Consider the following 22,206-nt stretch of genomic DNA (forward strand, 5'->3'; position numbering starts at 1 on the left):
AGCTTGTAAAAGAGCATGAACTGGGCAGATAAAACAGCACTTGCAGCATGGACTAGGGGAAGCTCACTAAAAACAGATACCAATGAATTCAAACATAAATCAGTGCTCAGTAGGCCATCTCTAGGGGGTCGGAAGGGGCAGACCTCGCATTTTGCCAGGTAATGTACTAATGGCAGCACTGACATTATGTGTCTAGCTGTGTGTATAGATATACATATCCCAACTACCCCCTGCCATACCATAATAAAGCACCAGTCTATGAATGGCGTCATGGATGAAGAATGATTAATTGTTTATTAATGTGCAAATGGAATTAATTGATGGAACAATGAAAAAAAATTTAAAAAGCAGTGGCTGGTTGTAGAAAATGTTTATTTTAGCCTGAAGTTATAATACAGCTGCTCAATGGTCAAAATTACAGTTAGCGTCTGTCAGCAAGACACCCGCCCACCCTCATAACAAAAAAAATATATATATAGAAATCTATACAAAGACAGACAGCAAGCAAGCCTCGAAGTGAGAAAATAAAAAGGATTCCTGAAATGCAATAAATAAAACTTTATTCGTACAATTACATGATTACAGGGCACAATGTTCTGTGTGCAGCTCATTGTATAATCTTTATACATTCTGTTCATTGCTGAACCGATGGCTCACAAGAGACGGCGAGAGCAGAGACAGCCAGAGAGCAAGAGAGGCCTTTATTTAGAATAACTGACCTCAGCAAAGTTGGATGCTTTTTGGCACTGATGAAAAGTTGACAGAAGCCAAGTAGGAAGGTGAAGGCCCCTTTAACTCCCACCAGCACATGATGCATCAGATCAGTGCGTCAGGAAGAAATACTGGTAGCCATTAATGCCAACCTTATTTTGCGTAACATGCGTGTGTGTGTATATATCTAACGAGAATATATATATATATATATATATATATATATATATATATATATATATATATATATATATATATATATATATATATATATATATATATATATATATATATATATATATATACACACACACACAGTACAGACCAAAAGTTTGGACACACCTTCTCATTTAAAGAAATTTCTGTATTTTCATGACTATGAAAATTGTACATTCACACTGAAGGCATCAAAACTATGAATTAACACATATGAAATTATATACTTAACAAAAAAAGTGTGAACCAACTGAAAATATGTCTTATATTCTAGGTTCTTCAAAGTAGCCACCTTTTGCTTTGATGACTGCTTTGCACACTCTTGGCATTCTCTTGATGAGCTTCAAGAGGTAGTCACCGGAATTGGTCTTCCAACAATCTTGAAGGAGTTCCCAGAGATGCTTAGCACTTGTTGACCCTTTTGCCTTCACTCTGCGGTCCAGCTCACCCCAAACCATCTCGATTGGGTTCAGGTCTGGTGACTGTGGAGGCCAGGTCATCTGGCGTAGCACCCCATCACTCTCCTTCTTGGTCAAATAGCCCTTACACAGCCTGGAGGTGTGTTTGGGGTCACTGTCCTGTTGAAAAATAAATGATGGTCCAACTAAACGCAAACCGGATGGAATAGCATGCCTCTGCAAGATGCTGTGGTAGCCATGCTGGTTCAGTATGCCTTCAACTTTGAATAAATCCCCAACAGTGTCACCAGCAAAGCACCCCCACACCATCACACCTCCTCCTCCATGCTTCACGGTGGGAACCAGGCATGTAGAGTCCATCCGCTCACCTTTTCTGCGTCGCACAAAGATACGGTGATTGGAACCAAAGATCTCAAATTTGGACTCATCAGACCAAAGCACAGATTTCCACTGGTCTGATGTCCATTCCTTGTGTTCTTTAGCCCAAACAAGTCTCTTCTGCTTGTTGCCTGTCCTTAGCAGTGGTCTCCTAGCAGCTATTTTACCATAAAGGCCTGCTGCACAAAGTCTCCTCTTAACAGTTGTTGAAGAGATGTGTCTGCTGCTAGAACTGTGTGTGGCATTGACCTGGTCTCTAATCTGAGCTGCTGTTAACCTGCGATTTCTGAGGCTGGTGACTCAGATAAACTTATCCTCAGAAGCAGAGGTGACTCTTTGTCTTCCTTTCCTGGAGCGGTCCTCATGTGAGTCAGTTTCTTTGTAGCGCTTAATGGTTTTTGCAACTGCACTTGGGGACACTTTCAAAGTTTTCCCAATTTTTCAGACTGACTGACCTTCATTTCTTAAAGTAATGATGGCCACTCATTTTTCTTTACTTAGAATTTTTATTATGGCAAGAAAAAAGCAGCTAACAGTCTATTCAGTAGGACTATCAGCTGTGTATCCACCAGACTTCTGCACAACACAACTGATGGTCCCAACCCCATTTATAAGGCAAGAAATCCCACTTACTAAACCGGACAGGGCACACCTGTGACGTGAAAACCATTTCCGGTGACTACCACTTGAAGCTCATCAAGAGAATGCCAAGAGTGTGCAAAGCAGTCATCAAAGCAAAAGGTGGCTACTTTGAAGAACCTAGAATATAAGACATATTTTCAGTTGTTTCACACTTTTTTGTTAAGTATATAATTCCACATGTGTTAATTCATAGTTTTGATGCCTTCAGTGTGAATGTACAATTTTCATAGTCAAGAAAATACAGAAAAATCTTTGAATGAGAAGGTGTGTATATATATATATATATATATATATAGTGTGGTGTGTTCATATATGTGCGTATATAGATGTGTAGTGTGTTATATATATATAATATCTCTAATGATTGGATTTAATAAACCTAAATTGGTCTTTACAGATTAAAAAAAAAACACGAGTGAGGAAGTTACAATTCTTAATCTTTTGGCGCCATAACAATGACCGATATTTTATGGGATGTAGAAACATGGTGGCTTTGAACATCACAGTTAAAGGGGTTGTCCGAGAGAAGAAAAACATGGCTGCTTCCTTCCAAAAACCCCACCACACTTGTACTGTCCTCAGGTTGTGTTTGGATTTTGCAGCTCAGCCTCACTAATGTAAATAGGACTAAGCTGCAACACCACACACCATCTGTGGACAGCTGTGGCACAGTTACCAAAAGGTTTCCCTGTCAGGAATGTAAAGGGAAACCATCATCAGGTTGGGCTTGCATCAATAACATGTTTACTAGAGAGATCAATTCTACCCCCTTAACAACCAAAACACAAGTCAGAAAAGAGCCCGATGGTAATAGCCCTTCCGCTCAGAGTCCTTCTAGCCATTCAGCAATGCCAAGATGTGTCACATCACACGTCCCCGTTGAGCGCATGTCTGGTAGATTTGGGTATAGATCAGTATGGCCATTTCTCACGCATGTAATATGAAATAAGACCCCAATATGGAGCCAATGTGGCAGCTCTGGAGGTACATTTCTGGGCAAAAATGTCACAGGGAAAAACTTTCCATACATGTCAGCTTCATTTTAGAAGTCGAAATCTGCGGGTTAGAGAAAGGTCTCCATCCTGGGAGCTGCAGGTTGCTATTAGAGGGAAACCATAGTGTGACAATGAACACCGGATGCTCATACATAAAGTGTTACATCATATTTAGCAGGGGTTTCCCTTTAATGTTTGCCATATCTAAAATTTCCTTTAATGCTCTACGTATGCTCCCGAACACTCCCCAGTCATCAAGAAATGGCAACACCCAGTTTTCAACATATTCGTCCCAGAAATTTATGAACAGCACAACAATGTCTAAGTGACATCAATGGGTTTGGACTGGAGGCACCATAGAGGTCTAAGCTTGTGGCCTCTTCACCTTCTAAGAATCATCAGATGATCAATTTTAGTTTTCGAGTTCCCATTCAAGGCCCACACATGTATAACAGATATGACAAACCAGATTTAGAAGAAAGGAAGCAGGAGGCCTTAGTCCTCCAGTTCTAGACCTTTGTTGCCTCCATGGACTTGTGGAAAAAAAAAAAAAAAGGGTTTCCAATAGTGCCAACCTCAATGACCTTAAGAGTGGTCTCTTAAGGCCCAGTCACACTAAGCGACGCTACAGCGATCCAGACAACGATACGACCTGTCAGGGATTGTTGCTGCGTCGCTATGTGGTCGCTGGTGAGATGTCAAACAGTCAGATCTTCCCAACGATGCGGCGACCCGTAACGATCTGTATAACGATGCGGCGACCCGTAATGATCTGTATAACGATGCACGCCTGTGTGTTTCTGTGTCTGAGTCGTTAACAAGGTCGTTGGTAAGGTGTCAAACACAGCGATGCATGCTACCCAGCGGGACATCAACGATCAAAAAAAGGTCCAGACCATTCCGACACGACCAGCGATCTCACAGCAGGGGCCTGGTCGCTGCCAAGTGTCAAACGTAGCGAGATCGCTACTGAGGTCGCTGTTGCATCACAAAACTTGTGACTCCGTAGCGATCTCGCTTAGTGTGATGGGGGCTTTACCCAAATTCCCAGTGAACTGGGGGAGACTAATGTGGAGTGTTGGGTGCACTCTTCCCTGTTGATTATTTTAAGGGGCTCAATAATGGGTTCACCAAAAATGGTTCATTTCATCGAATTTTCCATTTTTGAAAAATATGGCTTTTAAGTTCCAATTCCTTGGACATTTAAATTTAATGTACAAAATTAGTTTTGAGACATTTTCCACCACTTCAGTTATGGAGTGAAGGCATGGAGAGATCTCGAACAGCTCCGAGCCAAGAATATAAAATCCCTCCAACAAAATCCATGACCCACCCCAGATTTGTAATCACACCCAAAAAGGCCAGGCACAAACAAACAAAGTTTAGAGTTAGGCCACGGCCACGCTATCAGTATTCGGTCAGTATTTTTTCTCAGGAGTGGGAGCCAAAACCAGGTGAAGAACAATCAGAGAAAAAGTATAATAGAAACAAGTCAGGAAGTTAGGACAACACCCAGTATTAAAAAAAACATGACTGCTTTCTCGCCCAAACAGCACCATCCTTGTCTACAGGATATAAGCGGTATTGTAACAAATTACAAATTACAATTCACGTGCAAAATCAGACCCAACTCATGGATAGGTGTGATGCTGTATTTTGTGAGAAAGCAGCCATGGATTTTTTTTTTTTTATAACCCCTTTAAAAGGGGTTGTCCGAGCAAAAAAAAAAAAAAAAAGTGTTCTCCATTGGCCTGGATCAGTAAAAAAAAATAAAAAAAAAATAATGCATTTAATACTCACCACATGGCGTCCATCTGGATTCAGCGCAAGCAGCTCCGTTGTCTGTACTGGCAACCTTCAACCAGCCACAGAACTGCTGCGGCCTGTGATTGGCTGCAGTGGTAAGTGACTCCGAACAGCTCATCATAAGACAAACATCCAATGAGGTGTTGCTCAAGTCACCTGACTGTAGCAGTGGTCCTGCGGCTGGTGGCACAGTAAAGTGTTCACCTCCTATGCTGGCACAGACCACGGAGCGCTTGGTCTGCGCCAGATCCAGGTGGGTACCGGTAGGTGAGCGTCAATTAGTTTATTATTTGTCTTATTCTTTACAGATACAGCCCCTGAGGAAGCTTCTTTTTGCCCAGACAACTCCTTTGAGGCCAACAAATGGTGGAAGGGTGGGGACTGTAAACTGTTATGAGCAAGATACTTGCGTTTATACCGGTTGGGTCAAAGATTAGCAGTCAAGCTCCACTTTGGGTTACCATTTTTGCAGTTTAAATCAACATTACTTATTCTGAAGTCTTGTGCCCTCTTCTCCAAACAAATCCAGAGGTACATTCAAGATTCTGCTGCTTTTCTGTTAGCTCCCAGGCTGCGCACCATCAGCTCACTGCAACCCCGTGATGTAAAGAGCATGCTCTCCTGCGGTGCATTGTGGAAAAAGAAATATAAATGCATCTTTTAAATCTGGGCTAGCCGATTCTCAGCTGCCTCCTGAGGAATTTTGAATGCAGCTTTGGATGCGACTGGAGTAAAAGACCTGCAAGACCAGCTGCAGATTACTGTGAGTATATGGGACAAAATGTAACCAGAAATATAAAGTGATAAATCTACTAACAGTCCCTTTACAGTTCCATGCATACAAGTCAATCTTTAGGAAAAGGGCAGAGAAAGAGGAAAACACCCCACCCCCAACCCTTCCATGCAGATAAAACCTTGTGGCAAGGCCAGGAAAAAAAAAGTATCCATACACCCCATAAAAACTGGTATAAAACACTCTACACTGGTATAGAACTTCTCTGTATGTTCAGTAATTACAGATACACTTTGGCAAATTTCTGCTCTGAAAAACCCTCCATAAAAGTGACAAAAAGTTGAGCGAAGAAAAAAAAATGTTTTTCAATGAGTCACACCAGGATAGCCCACTACTGGCATGACCTAGAGTCCCTTTTGCTTTACATTACAGCATAGATCCCTCCAGCAACTCATTGGACTGACAAAGAAATTCAAAAACCTTCAAAAAAACAAAAATTAAAAGAAACAGTTCCAGAAAGTACAAAAGTAATCAAAGAAAACACAGTATCCAGGAAAATCAGTGAAGGTGGAAAGAAAAAAAATTGTAAAAGGCGGAAAGAAAGGACGAAAGTTCTTCAAAGCAGTGGATGCCATGTCTGTGTAAGCCTCGCTTCACACAGTAGATATCATAGTCCCATTGCCGCTGTGAAACAAAAGAGCAGAAAGGATACTGCCGAGATGTACATTATATATAGAAAGACCGCACAACACCACGACACGGATGGACCACCACTAGCTGCAGTATCTCTTATTCATGCATACAGGCACCTGGACAGGTCAAGGCCTCCACCCAGAATGGTCAAAACAAAATTTAATCTTAAAAGGGAATTGGTCAGTAGAATCAGCCCTCCCAAGCAGTCTATATGGGCATGTAGGGCAAAGAAAGTTGAATGAAATGATACTTTGATATCTGCGATCCGATGTTTTATTCCAGAGAAATACACATTTTTCTTAATATGTACATGAAGGGAGCAGTACCAGTGTGAGACATGTAACGACTGACAGTCTACTCTCCCGATCCACATGTCTCACACCGGTACACCCCCTCATTTACATATTTTATTTAATAAGATTTTTTATTTTTACATATTAAGAAAAACATGGATTTCTCTGGAATAAGACATCAGATCGCAGATATCAAGGTATCATTTTATTTAACTTTTTATGACCCAAACAGGCGGTTTTTGAGGAATGCTCCTACTGACAGATTCCCTCTAATTTGAGCTGTATTTTGGGCTAAAAATATTTTTTGTAATGGGAGTTTCATTAAAAAAAAAAAAAAAAAAAACATTTTTACACACTGCTGGCTGCAGAATGAGTTAATTGAGAATCTAACAGCGAGTCAGTACTTATTTTCTAAACTTATCTGGGCAGATTTCTGACCAGAGACCACATCAAAGTCAAAAATCAACTGAATAGCTCAGAAAATCAAATAAGATAAAGTTACAAATTCCACCAAAGAACAAGCTCCCTGACAGACTGTAAGTTAACTCATTCTGAAGCCAATATCCAAGGAATCATAAAAACAGTAGAATAAAATGATGCAAAATTTGTTAAAGGAAATTCAAGTTATTTTAACCCAAAATACAAACAGGATATGGACACCTTTAGGAATAAATTGTATTCCTACTTAAATTAAACGAATGCCAGTCTTGAATTTCCAGGTTACAGTAATGTTTGGCTTCAAAAGGGGTTTTCATATATTTGTCACCTCTCCACATTTATAAAATCAGGACTATGAGAAAAGGGGTTTCGTATGTGAGTGGAGCACTAGCGAGGATGTGCGACCACTGCTCCATTCACGGTCTAGGGGTGGTCGCACATGCTCACTACCACGCCTTTCACACAAGACACTCTGGGCCTCTGTTCTCATGATCAATGCAGTCTCAACAGTGGCACTCTCAGCGATCTTATAAATAATCACCCCTTACTTGATAACTTTAAAGGGATTGTCCCTCAAGCATTAAACCTAAGCAAACTGCACTAATTTACAAATGAGCCGCTCTCCTGTGGCACAAGGACATATGGGACCACTCAGGCATCAGGGCCTAAGTCGTGTATTATACAGGACACATGGCAGGTGGGCGACCGGATACAGATTTTACATTGATGCCCAGGTTGTTACCCGTCTGTTTCATTACTCCCTACAATTAATCAAGTGGTGTTTTTAGGCCGACACCAAAATCCCAAACTTATCTGAAAAATATATTTTTGAGAAAAGCTCATTTGTATTCTGGAAAGACACCACAGTGTTTAGTAGATACAATATCAGCCGTGTGCCAAGGTCTTAAAACTTTTCATTTGCTCAAAGTCAAAAATAAGACCTTCTGATATACGGTCACACTTAAAGGGGGGGATCAGCCATCAGGATCCTAGCAGGGATAATAGGCGCCCTCTGAATGGTCCAGAAAAAATATGAAAGAGAAAAAAAGCCCCCTTACACCGAATTTATTTACTCCAGTGTTACCAAAATGTCCCATGGATTTTCATGGCGACCCCTCGCTCTGATAAACTTTACACATCAAAACTGACCCCCTTTTTTTGGGGGGGGGGGGGGGCGGTTGAGGAGGGACTGGCCCTAAAGCCTAGTCTGTGAGCAACACCGGTATTAGCTGTAACTTTAGAAGGGCCTTTCACTTATTCCCTCTGCCTTTTTTGCAGATCGGGTGTAGAAATTTGGGGTGAAGCCATCATCTCCGAGTGCTCAAACACAACCAAAGGGGATGTCCCTATGGTATTTACAGCCTTATCGAATACATAGCCCGGGTTAGGAAATTCGTAAGCCCAAAGGGATTCTCGCCCAGTGATTATCAATGATTAGACAAATGTAAAATCTGCCATCTTTAGGCGAGAAATACATCGCAACGCGTAGAACATGGCGTCACATTGCATCATAGTATCTAGTAGCTGTCAACAGGCACTAGTTGCGACCTGTGATCAAAAACTAGATTTTTTTTTGAGTACTGGTTATAAGTTGCATGCGTTACCCCATAGCTTTGAATGTAAGTCGCAGCCAACTTTTTACATACCCAAGCGGCAGCTTAAAAAAGTGGCTTTTGCTCATGCGACTCGTCTGAGAATTGCAGTTTTGTGGCCAGAATCGTTGTGAGCACTGGCCTAATGATTCATATTTGCTGTTTTTGCCATTTTTTCCAGATTTAGTCTCTAATTAAAAAAAAAAATGGAAACCACCAACAAGAAGGCTAGCTTGTTGCATCTTACTGCTGGTTCGGTTTACGCTACTTTGACACATTAGACTTTCACAATCTGTGTACGCACTGGCCACAGGTCTCCTGACTCATAGGCAAAAGATATCGGCTGTTGAATTCGGGTCAGGAGACCCACAGCCGATCCGTGAATAAGCCAATGAAACCTTTAACCCACTCATCCTGGAATAACCAATGCAGCGCTCTTGGATGCTGGACAAGCCAAAATTAGAATGAAAATAAAACTATTATGAGGTTAAGCAGTAGTAGGTAATCTGCTTGCTGACAGTTTCCACGTTTTTTTTTTTATTTGTTTTTTTTTTAAACTGCATAAGATTAACAAACAATAAAATACCTTTTATTTTGTTGTTTTGTAAGTTAACAATAAATAGCAGACTTCACATTTAAATCACAATAGAGTCAGTATTAATGCTCAAATTAATTGGTTTAGCTCCTCTCCCGAAAAACAAAAAAAAATTGTTGCTTTTGTTGTAGAGGCCGACTTTATAAATCGTCGGCAAATTAGTATCTTCACCTCCCACCCATGACAATAAGGGATACTGCAGGTGACGCACATACACTGTAATGTATAACACTTACCACCATGGACACTAAGAACACAAGCAACCACACAAACACACGGCAGAGGACGCCATTACCTGTTTGTGGCCCGTGCTGCCCCGTAGTCATCTAAACCCTGCCGATGGCAAAAAAAATGCAAGAAAAATTAATGCAAAGTTTACTCTACTTTAATGAGCTCGCTAATTAGGCAGGGGGCAGGGTTAATTACTGATAATTAGCATACAAGCAGCAAGCTGATTAAGTAGTAGTAACGATGGGTGGTAAATCTGGGATGAAATGGAAATTGGGTGGCTTTATTTTGCCGTGAGCGGAGGCAGGGCAGGATTGTACAGCCGAGCTGTATATGAGGGAGGGGTCCATAGCAATGAGCGTTCTACTATTGTCACTGCAGCTGATAAAAAGCAGCGAGGGCATTCGACTGGTAAAATGGTTGTGAGAACTCCCACCAGAAATCATATTTCAGGCTGCCGTGCCCGGACTATACACCTTTTTTTTTTTCAAAATTGGCCATACTGGTCCAGAAATATGGGCCACTTTTTATGGTATTTACTAAGGGGGTGTGGCTCACAGGATCCTCGGGGGCGTGTCTTTAGGCAGCTCTGCAATATTATCCTGTGAGCCACGACCCCTTAGTAAAGACTATAAAAATTAGCATTAAATAAAAAGTCTTATCTCTCTGGAACCATATGGCGGATTTTAAAAGAGAATAAAACAGTACTCGGGAGAAGCTGGAATAAAGGAGTAAAAACTGGACACTTTAGACCCAGTGATAGGTTCTCTAACACAGACTTGGTACAGACAGATTGGTCATGATGACAGCAGAAAATATTGTTATATCCTTGCAATTAACTAAGGGTGTGTACAGCGTCCTCATATTCTTGTAAAGACCTGAAGGGGATATCAGATTGGTGGTCCTTTACTAGGAATACACACTTCTATCCTAAAGATTAGCCAAGAAGGCGGGGCAAATTTAATCACTTCCTCTCATCACAGGAAGAGGAAGTGACTAAGTGAGTAGATTGGCTGCTCATAGGACATTTCTTACTCATGGAGGAGGCAAGGACCATATTGTGATGTCATAATTCTGTAAGAAAATGGACCTCTGTTGTATGAATTGGGCTTTGAGTGTCCTTCTTAATGGTACCCAATTTTGAGATTGATCCTAATCATCTCCCTCCACTCCCCTCCTTCATGCCAATTTAAAGAATTACACTTGCTTCTGACAGAAGATACACTGCTCAAAAAAATAAAGGGAACACTTAAACAACAGAATATAACTCCAAGTAAATCAAACTTCTGTGAAATCAAACTGTCCACTTAGGAAGCAACACTGATTGACAATCAATTTCACATGCTGTTGTGCAAATGGAATAGACAATAGATGGAAATTATTGGCAATTATCAAGACACCCTCAATAAAGGAGTGGTTCTGCAGGTGGGGACCACAGACCGCATCTCAGTACCAATGCTTTCTGGCTGATGTTCTGGTTAATTTTGAATGTTGGTTGTGCTTTCACACTCGTGGTAGCATGAGACGGACTCTACAACCCACAGAAGTTGCTCAGGTAGTGCAGCTCATCCAGGATGGCACATCGATGCGAGCTGTGGCAAGAAGGTTTGCTGTGTCGGTCAGCGTAGTGTCCAGAGGCTGGAGGCGCTACCTGGACTCCAAATCCAGGCCTCCATTGGTTAATAAATTTGATTTCCATTGATGATTTTTGTGTGATTTTGTTGTCAGCACATTCAACTTTGTACAGAACAAAGTATTCAATGAGAATATTTCATTCATTCAGATCTAGGATGTGTTCCCTTTATTTTTTTGAGCAGTGTATTTTCTTTCCAAAACAAACTAGGAAATCTTTCTTCCTTTCTATGTAGGGGGAAGTAAGCGACGTCTTCCATACACATCACCAAGTGGCATCAAAATTGATCAAAATTGTACCAATATCCAATGGGCAATCAAGGAACAATTGCCCACTCTACGTCACATGCAATTCCATTTGGCAGGCATGAGAACCAGTTCCTCAATGGGAAATTTCACCAAGGAGGTAGATTTCTGGTGGGAGTGATGGTGAAGCACCTTCCATTGCAGCGAATCGGACCGTTTGAGTTTTCTTAGTATCCAGACTGCATTGCTCATGGGGCTTCTGTGTCAAGTAGGGGTCAATAAACCCCAACATATAGTACATACAATAAAGTAAGCAGTCAGGGTACAAAGAAGCTGCAACGTCAAATGGTGGATGTCAACAGCTGCAATGGAAGTGCCCCACTGGTGACCAACTTACGACTGAAGACCGCTTACAAGGTTTGTACAGTCCGGATGACTGTGGGTACAGAAAGCTGGCACTCTTGTTTATTCTGTACCCATAGGGAACAGAGTAAGCCTATAAATAAGGAACACACATGGCTATATAGAGAAGACCCATGTAAGGATACACAATTTTATCTTCTAGCACGCTATGGTAGGTAATACTTATGCTAATATTTTTACACATATTTCCAGCACATTTAAAAAGAAAAAACAAATCCCGAATAGCCCCAATAAATTAAAAAAAATCTCTGCCTTCAGTTACCACTAGAGGGAGATAACTGCATACACCTTTCACATTTAGCTGGATGATAAATTAGTATGAAGACAGCTTCCTCTAGTGGTGACTGCAGGCAGCAAAAATGTCAATATTTCATGGTCTATGCAAGGAATTGAGTGTATTTTCACCAATACGACATTTCCATTCTAAAAAGATTTTGTTTTCATACATTGAAGATCCTAATGAAGAGAGAAGAAATGGTCATCCCACCTGTGAAAAGACTGGTGCAGCCACACTGTATGGCCGGGGCTTGAAAGAACTCACAGCCTGTGGGGGGAAGCCGCGGGAGGCCATGTTGTAGTCTGGAGGAGGTATGGAGAGGTCGTCTTTATCCAGTAAATTCCCAGTGCTGCTGCTCTTCCCAGGTTGTAAACTGAAGAACAAGATTAAAAGGTTTTATAAAGTCCTTACAATTAACAGATCGTAGGCTACAAAAAAAACAAAAAGGAATGAAAAGTAGGTAGTAAGGGCATAACATACAAAGGTGGCAGATGTGTGGGGCCTTTAGGGAGAAGGGGGCAAGTTCTGCTAGGTCTCATGAGTTTTGGGATCTACCTATGTAGAACTCCACTCTCTAAATGAAGCTACATTAATAGCAGGCAAAGCAACAAGAACTGACCCAAGAGTCAGGAAGAGGGAACCAGACACTAGTACTATCAAAGTTATAGGGGCTCAGGATCCTGAGGTTAGCTTGCCCCTTAGGGCCCAGCTGAGTCATGCTGATTGTTTAAAATGGCAAGGATGCATGACATCTAGGGGGCGCCCACTGTAAATTTTTATTACAAAAAAATGTATAACCCTTCTACAACCTTAAGACACAGAGACCGGCATATAACCACCTTGTCGTTCCCCCTACCCTCAACAGCTAACCGCTATAGGGGGCACTATGATATCGTAATGATCCTTAAGGCGGCCACACACATTAAAAGAATGTTGGCTGAACCCATCAATTTCGACTGTTCATTGTGGTGAACCAACTCTTTCCCGATGGCAGATGAGGAGGAGGAAGAAAGATTGAACATGTCAGATTTCAACATGCCCAATCTTTTTTTTTTTTTTTTTTTTTTTTATCCCAGAATGCTGGCTGCATTCTGTGACCTTCATCCCCAGTCTATATCAATCTATAGGAGTGGGATAATTTGGGGAACCAGCCTCACAATGTCTTGATACTTACTTCTGTGAGCGCCCTCCAGCATCTCCGCGGTCTAACACTCTCGTGTAGGAGAAAGGGAACCATCCTCTCCTGAAAGCAAAAAAAAAACATAAATTTAAGATCCGTACATCCAGCTATAGGTAACTCCTAGGAGGCGTGACATTATAAATATAGGTTGTGACATTACAGACTTTTTTCCCCTTCAAATACAGCAACTCCCCTACATATGGGCTCATCACCATTCGCAAAAAACTAATATCCCTACATAAACACAGCATAACTGGATCCACAGGCATCTGACGGTCAGGTGGAATTTCCCTTTAAAATCCGAGCTTGTAAATATCTCCCAGATGGAGTGGATCAGGTTGACGTCTCGACAGCTTTACCTTGCCACCCACATACATGAAATGCAAAGTTCCGGTTTTGTTCCAGGTGGGGGGTGGTTCCCTCCAGTCAATTACCGCTCTGTGCAACCTACATGCTGTCACATTCTGAGGAGGGCGGAACGGCAGGAGAAAAAATGGCAAATTCCTTCTTCCGAGTCGTTCTAGGATGAGGTGGTGCAAAAAATCTTCAGTGTAATGATCGGAGGTGGTGGTGGCAGCAAGAGCCAGCAGAATTAAGTTTATGCCATTCTGAAGTACAAGTGATCCTCCTGGGAAAGTATGATATATCCATAGGAAATGCCAAAAATGTCAGATTTTGGTCTCATCTTTGGAACCCACCTCTTACAAACAGACCTGGGCGCTCCCAACCCTCATCTGACCTGTTAGTGGGACAACTCAAGTGGTTAAACAAGATCTCTCAATTCACTTCTATGGGAATTCCAAAAACAGGTCACCCTTGCTTGGCTGTTTTTGAAGGACCCACAGGAGGTCAATATAGTGAGCCACACACACACCACCACCTCATTCACGTGCATGCACCAACATTCTCTCATGTCACAGCAAATGTAATATAATACCGCTACTTCTCCAGAATCAACCAATGCACAATGCAAGGCTCCTTACAATTTCGTCTTCTCGCTCTCTCCGTAGTGCCAGCCGTCTCTTGCTTCGGGCACCAGTAGGGTGATGTAGTCGCCATTGCTGAAGCTCAGTAAAGTGCCGTTATCTCCGGCGGCGTGCGAAAAGATGGCCTGCACTCGTGTCCTGCCGTTTCTTTCTAAGCCAGCAGCCATAGAACTGGAACGGGGCAGAGTCTTGTTCTCGGCTGCTCGAGAGAATAAAAAGGACTCATGACTGGTACTTACAGTAGCATACACCCCATAGTGATAGCACTTACATATATGATTCATGTCTCATGGCAAATCGCACTACATAGCACAGTATCATCATACTGGTTGAGAAATTTGGCGGGTACAAGTTGCATGTCCACTTTAACAATACAATGTCAAATATAGGACATGGACATCTCATCCATGTCTCCCCTACCCATTTAGACATCTGTCAGCCAACTAGCCACACAGCAGTACAGAGGATGGTGTCCATATTGTCATTGACTATCTTGATGATGCGGATGCATTTTATATGGGCATTATCTCCTTATAATGCATTCGCACCCAGCAGAATGTAGGCTGCCCCAAATTCAGGAGGTGAACGGGACGACTAATAACGAGGAAACGTTCATTGGTATCGGCATGACCCCGACCAATCTCTAGGGAAAAGTAACAGTGGTTCTAAAAAGGTGTTGTGCCACTTGGCCTCCACCTGTATTGGTCATAGACTATAATGGGCCAACCATGAGACCCCAGAGTGAGCGCTCCAGGACACCTTCACATGTTGGCTCCAGACTAGAATAGTGATAAAGTGTCAGAGCGCTCTTAGCCACTTGGTTTAGCGACCTTGGGGTAAAAGCAGCTGTGTGCCCACCAGTTTGGCTTTGAAGCCATCAAAGACCATCCCACTGGTTCTACATTGAAGCATTGCTGGTATGAAAACATGTGACACCAGAGCCAATAAACCATGTCTGCTTACCCACGGTATAGCTGTTTTTGGGTGGGACGCTCTTGCGGGCTGGGAGGGTATTTGAGTAGGAGTCGCTGATCTGCTTGTGTGGCTGAGATGGTGAAATTTTGGACTGGATTGGTTTCATCTCTCCCCAATGTTCATAACTGCTGGGAGGTGGTCCCGTGACCCCATTCATTATAGGTGTGCCCTCCTGAGCGGACATTCTCTGTAACACAGACCAGAGTTAATATGCTGACCTCGTATCAATGCAAACAAGTCATGGACTGTGTACTAAATTGTCAACTTACCCCTACAAAAGGGGCTAGCTCTGGGGGCACTGGCAGAGGCTTGGCACCTGGAATAGGGTCCGATATAGAAAGGCTGGATTTTGAGTTGGTCATAGGTCCGGAGAGTGTTCCTGATAAAATTGTACCATTGGGACCAGTAGCCATTTGCTGCATGATCTGTAGGGCTCTGTCTGGGATTTTGTTGGGATCGCCACTGGATTGTTGCCAAGAAGGAATCTTCTGGGCGAGCAGATCCTTACCCTGAGAGAAGAAAAGGGTTAGCCACCATTGATTTATTACATGATAAATTACTTTGTGAAGCGACTGTGGCGCTGTAGTGTTTCTGGTACAGGAAGTAACCTTCTGGTAGCCATAGTCAGCCATACTAGCTCTTAGATGGCTGAAATCACCTAGTCACCCAGATAATACCGCATGTGTGTTCATTGGCTGCACTGTTCCGCTTAAACCTGAAATTATAGAAACTAACAATACAATATCTGCAGCCAGTTGTCTATCATAGATGTGCAAGGCCGGACAGATAAAAGCAATGAGGAAAGAACTAGCTAACTTCTCCGCCTACTTTAGGTTTGGTAGTCACAGTGATGTAACAATAGGGGGTGCAGTAACTGAAGTGACACTTGAGTCCTTGAAGGGACCCAAAAGCTCCTCTGTACTATAGGAAGTGACCAATATCACAAATTAGTGATGGGGGGTTGGGGTACTGTCACAGATTTTGCATTATGGCGGTTTGGCCAGCATGTTATGGCTACATTAGGAAGGTTCATTACCATTTTGTAACTGATTCGTCAACTATAAGTGATGGACATCAAGGCGGCTATGGAAAAGAAGGTTCCAATAATGACATCAATTTTTACAAGTCGTGCCTCTCCACCCCCATTAATGGCCCCCGAATGTTAGATTGGACACATGAGCAGTGTCATGACCGAGCAGCTCACTGTCACACACGAGACATCTTCCATATAAGCTGCTTCCCAGGAGAATTTAGGCTGGCTTTTCTGGACCCAGGTAGAGTTGCCATCTGTTCTGGAAGGTCCACCATTGTTCTGTGAGCCTACTGGACCTTTAATTAGGAAGCTCCAATGTGAACCGCAGGTGTCTTTAAAAAGGTTTTATGAGCATTTCCTTACATGGAGTAGCCGCTATATTTGCACACACTCAAAAGCTTATGAAATGGGCAAAAAAGATTAAATAAAAAAATAGGCTAGAAAGTCCCAATATCTTCCCTTGCCCACCGTAGGTTTAGGCGTGGACCACAAACAAAGACGTAGTAAAAGGCGATGTGCGCATTCGCCCACTAGATGGCAGCAGCGAAGTGCAAGCGAGCAGCCTTACTCTGGCAGCAATGAGGGGCTTTTCTCTTCCCCTCCCTCTTTCCAGCCAAGTGGTACTGCATCTCGCTGAGTAAGAAGCATGTGGGCAGCACAAAATGTGTGTGTGGGAGTTGGGAACAAGGCTTTCATTTTCAGTTGCTCTCATTCCCCCTCCTCCTCCTTTCCTGAGGAATAGGTGGGCTGCGAATGCTGGAAATCACTTGCACAAGCTCTGAATGAGCCAAGATAACAGGCCAGGAGAGGCATGTATGTAACGGCAGTGTACACAAAGCAAACGGGCATAGCCATTCATAACCGTGCCCCTTATCAGACTGTGCCAGCGGAGTGGTGGACAGAAAGCACAATACCACTCCACAATCCCACCCGAATAATGCCGTACTACCGATATATGAACAAAGCAACCTCTCTGGTGTGGGACGGGTGAAATTCTGGGAGAATAAAATAGTGATAGGTGAATACAGACACATGCCCACTTGTTGTATACCACCCAGTATAATTATAGTTAATAGTAATATCTATAGGCCCCAATACGAACATTTCTGGGCCTCAATGGCCCAATTTTACCATCTCAGAAACCCCAAGGGGCCAATATTAATATTAGCTCCAATTCACCTGACACGCCTCACAACCCATGGACTGGTGTGGTGCATTTTTTCATAAATAGTATGATATACCCAGCTTTTAACAATAATATCCTGCAGGAAAAAATGCTCCACACCAGTCTATGAGCTGTGTTAGGGGTTTACACACACACACACACACACACACACACACTACACTACACTACACTACACTACACTAAATATGTGGCACTATTGAATAAACATATAGTGTAATTATAATTCTCCATATGAAGCCCAAGACCGTGGCTGAGCTTCACTTGAGGCCTAGGATTTTAACAACGGGGGCCATAGTAACTCTTTGGCTTTGAGCGATTGTTCCGATGAGAGGTGGTGCAAGGCCGCACAGACAAGCAAGCCATTTAAATGACGCTGTCAGAGATTGACAGCAGTAGCCAAATGATAAACAGCAGCGTCCAGAGTTTGCCGGCATCTGCCTGTAACATCAGCATCTAAGTGGTAAACAGCAGTGGTCAGAGTTTGCCAGTATCTGCCTGTAACAGCAGCAACCAGAGCTACATAGCCTGCATCTGCCAGGTACCACGTTGGCTCAGCTCCTCAGCCTGCTTCACACTGCCTTCAGCAACAAAAAATGTAAGTCACAGGTTGGCAAGCGGTTAAAAAAGTATGTATGTGTTTTTCTAATCTTGGACAAACCTTTTAATACCTTAAATTTACCATACCATGTCTGGATAGCCTGCACTCTCCTCACCTTGCCATGATAAGCGATGGAGTTCTTGGCTACGGCACATTGTTTCTCCACCAGGAAGCAGTACCTCCTCCTTTCTTCTGTCAGGGCAGTCTTATACCCATCAGATACAAAGTTCTCCAGCTCGCTCTGCTTGTTACTGATCGCTTCGATATACTGTAGAGAAGGGGGACAAAATAAATCAATCATCTCCAAACCATCTAGTCATAGCCAGGAGCTGGGCTAGTCTGGCCCAAGACTCATCCCAGAGTCTCCCCGTAATTCCACATCACTCGGCTTGGAGGAAGACATGTTATTTTGATGGAGCGCCTCTCAGAGACCTTGGGATGTTCCTCTCCAGAGGATAAAAAAAAACAATGTGATACACATTGCACATACACAAGTTTTCTGGATTTCTAGGACCTGAACATATTTGGTTCTCTTAGTAATAAGCTTTCACCTGCGCAGGACCTGGATGTTTCGAAACTCGTCCATGTGTAGTGTGTTTCAATAGAGCACCTGATGGAGGGGTTTAGTCATATACCCCTCCATGTGGAGTGGACAGCATTTGACTGAATCATTGTTCATAATGAGACGTCTTACTAATTTATTGGGGTTGTTGGGGATATAAACAATATTGCTGCTTCCTTCAAGAAACAGCACCATAAGAGTCCACAGGTTGTGTCTAGTATTGCAGTTTGGCTCCAATGAAGTGGATGTGGATGAGCTGCAATAACAGACAACCCCTTGACAGTGATGGAGCGCTTTCTGGAAGAAAGCGGCCACGTTCTTGTAACCCCTTTAACCGAAGGTTTGGAGCTTGGATAATAAGTCTTCATTAGTCTGCAGGAAACGAGTACAGACATTTTCCACTTTCTTACCTTGGGTGCAGACCAAACACAAAAATCGTTGTGTACACTGAGACAGGAGCTAATTAGAAAATTCTATATCTTCATCACGTTCTCCAAGAAATCCCAAGGAGGACGGCTGGGGATGCAGCCGGAAAATGAACGCAGCCCTAAAATCCAAGCGCAACATGCCTTCCGCAATCCTGCTTACCCCCAGTACCAACAGGTGGTACAGATTGGGAAGCGATTATTTTAGGGGACAGGATGGGGCATTATTTTTTTCTGGGGGCATAGAGTATGAAGAGTGTAGGTAGATATGTGTATGCTGACACCTCACGCATTTTGGGTAGGAAACTTGTTAAAAGATTGAACCCCACCCCTGTGAATCACATCTGATGTAGGGATATCTAGGTGACAATTCGGAGGCCATATTAATGAACACAACAGCACATCTGAATGGCTTTTCCCAGAGAGCAGAATCTGGATGTGGAGGGAATTCCTTTTCTAGCTGACAGCGTACTTATCAGAGGTAGGAGGCTTTTGATGGTCGCACACGCGGTGCTGTATTATCTGGGTGTATTGTTCGGCACAGTGCACAGGATATAGACAGGAGAAGCTGAATTGATGCCCCGCTGTCAGTCACTGCACAATGTTATTCCCCACGCGTTCCGAGACAGAAGGCATAAAGTGGGTCAGGAGAAGGAACACAAGCCTCAGTTAACCCCGTGTTATTACTGTGCTTTCCCCACCGGTGCGGAGAATATAGGCCTTCAATTAGGAACGCTTCCATAAAAGTGTACCCTGCTGGGCTACTGCCATTAGAGAGAGGAACGAAGCACCAAATACTTCCAGCAAAAACTCCAGTTAGATCACACACCGCTCAGGTCCGGATGATCTGGGCCAGGTCGTAGATTAGCGAGCTCCATGTAAGCTGTGGGCAGGTTAGGAGGCTAGTGATGAAGGGGAAGCAAAGGCATAATATAAAACTCCTGTCTCCCGATGCAAATGCTCCATCACGGCCCCCCAATTCTGCCCCATTCATTGAGCTGGTCTTATGTGGGTAGAGACCTTTCAGGCTCCAGGCCCCTTTACAAGAGCTTGACTTTCCCCTCATACTGCCTGTATAGACCAGAGGATGCGGAGGCTGCAGCTTTAACTCAACTATGGTATTTTGGGGGTCTAATATATCCTCTGCCCCTCTAACAACCCCTGTCCTCAAAGGCTATTCACGTGAGAACTCCTCTATGAGCAGAGTGCTCTACTGTAATGCATGTACAACCCTTAGCTGGACCCCCAAGAATTGCTTCTAAAGGTGCCCATACACAGATTAATGTCAGCCTACCAAAATTTTCAGGCCTGGCAGCACATCTAATATGTATTGGGACCTCCTGACATCTGCTGTCAGGAAGGATGGGACATGTTGGATTTCAACCTGCCCGATCATTTATTTGCACGTGTGTGTTGCAGCACCTCATCTCCTTCTCCAGATTGAGTCAGCTGTGCTTGTAAGGGGATAAATCGTTGTGGGACGGGAGAGTGTTCTGCTTACAACCACCTGAAGTGTTTGGCTAAGTTTGGGACAATATAGTTCCTCATGGAAGCACAATATGACCGTTCACAGAACACCAGAGGTCCATAATATGAATGGCTGGGGCTTCATGTAGTGCTGTGCAGGGGTTTTTCATGCAGCTTTGCCAGAACACACTTTGTTTCACCATCTGACTGTGACTACTCTTACACCACAAGAGGTGCAGTTGCATGATCTGACCACTAGCAGGAGACAAAGGGCAAAATAAAAAAATTATCCAACAAAAATCTGCGGAAACAGATGGTCATGTTCTCACCGTGACCAATGACCTGGACTTGTTACAGATAACTTAATACCTGATACTTGCACGTTAGCTGAGGAAAGAGCAAATTTGCATGTTTTTTCCCCCCATAGAGCACTGCCATATCCAGCTGATCCCCTTATAATAAGAGCCAGTACTAATAAGTAAATATACGAAATTAGAAAATTCAAAAACTGAACTTTTCTAATACCAAAGATGTGGGCGTTATGTCACTTTATTTATGCAGAATAAAAAAAAAGTTACATGACTTTATGGAAACTTTATACATAAATCTGCATGGCAGTCCCATGTAAACCTCATGTAAATCAAGCCGTCACCCTTACTAACAACAGGGGTTAAACCTAATTGCAGTATGTACTGCCACTGTTGCCATAATAAGGTCCATACGTTAAGCGTCAGTGCTTGCTGTCAATACTGGACTTCATTAGCTTCTACAGTGAGAGGATTATGTGATCCGGCTAAAGAGATTACGTGAGCGCAGCCGCTCTTCTAGCCTCACCCAGCAGACGCCTGGCACAGATGCCAGTAACAAGTGCATCCAAGTCACATCGGATGCCTTTGTTTACATGACATCAAGACCAAGGAGGCTACAGAAAAAAAGGAGGCAAAAGTAATGTTTTAGATTCATGCTAGGAAGCAGGATAGCCCTCCCCTTATACTTTACCCGAGTGTACAGATATCATAAAGAGAATGGGTCCACCAGTCATTCTATTCAATGCATATCTGCAGGTCACCAAACACAAAGGACAGTCGGCGGTTCCAACGGCCGGCCAGCGCTGTCGTCACTGTCCCTGCCTTCGTATGAATTGAACATCAAAAGGAAGTCAGATTAGCTGCAGCCCGGACTTCCTCTTCATGTTCAATTTGACAAAAGGCAGAGACAGTGACATCAGCGCTGATTGGGCACTGGGCTCACGTGTCATAATGGCAGGAGAGACCCCGGCAACGCAAGTGCCGACACCGCTGGAATGGCACCAGCACAGGAGAGGAGTATAAGCTTTTTTATTTTGTCAAGGCCAAACATTTAGATCAAGAAGGGGTTGTCCAAGTAGTGGACAACCCCTTTAAAGATTAGGAAGAGGCAGGTTTGCTTTCAACTTCCACCTGGGATTCCAAATTAATGTCCATTAAGAGCCTCAATC

General features: G+C 43.1%; 1 protein-coding gene across 6 annotated transcripts in view; it reads right to left on the bottom strand.

Moving 5' to 3' along the window:
* BAIAP2 (BAR/IMD domain containing adaptor protein 2) overlaps positions 1–22,206 on the bottom strand; it is a 130,333-nt gene that overhangs the window by 5,928 nt on the left and 102,199 nt on the right. For 2 of the 6 annotated variants that reach the window (XR_012321988.1, XM_073682595.1), the window contains exons 7-14: positions 18,391–18,543; positions 15,728–15,967; positions 15,447–15,645; positions 14,481–14,682; positions 13,492–13,560; positions 12,528–12,690; positions 12,032–12,113; positions 9,807–9,844 (exon numbers count right to left, since the gene is read on the bottom strand). Coding sequence is in view for 5 of the 6 variants with exons in the window: in XM_073682595.1 (XP_073538696.1) it covers positions 9,834–9,844; positions 12,032–12,113; positions 12,528–12,690; positions 13,492–13,560; positions 14,481–14,682; positions 15,447–15,645; positions 15,728–15,967; positions 18,391–18,543 (1,119 nt within the window). In the remaining variant the exon portion in view is untranslated. Of the gene's footprint in view, positions 1–2,622; positions 6,585–9,806; positions 9,845–12,031; positions 12,114–12,527; positions 12,691–13,491; positions 13,561–14,480; positions 14,683–15,446; positions 15,646–15,727; positions 15,968–18,390; positions 18,544–21,728; positions 21,870–22,206 lie in introns of those variants that run through there. The other 4 variants (XM_073682594.1, XM_073682597.1, XM_073682598.1 and 1 more) reach the window with 3 other exon arrangements.

This window comes from Phyllobates terribilis, unplaced genomic scaffold, assembly GCF_046119375.1.
Source record: "Phyllobates terribilis strain yellow unplaced genomic scaffold, ASM4611937v1 Scaffold_5__5_contigs__length_657084704, whole genome shotgun sequence".
NCBI lineage: Eukaryota > Metazoa > Chordata > Amphibia > Anura > Dendrobatidae > Phyllobates > Phyllobates terribilis.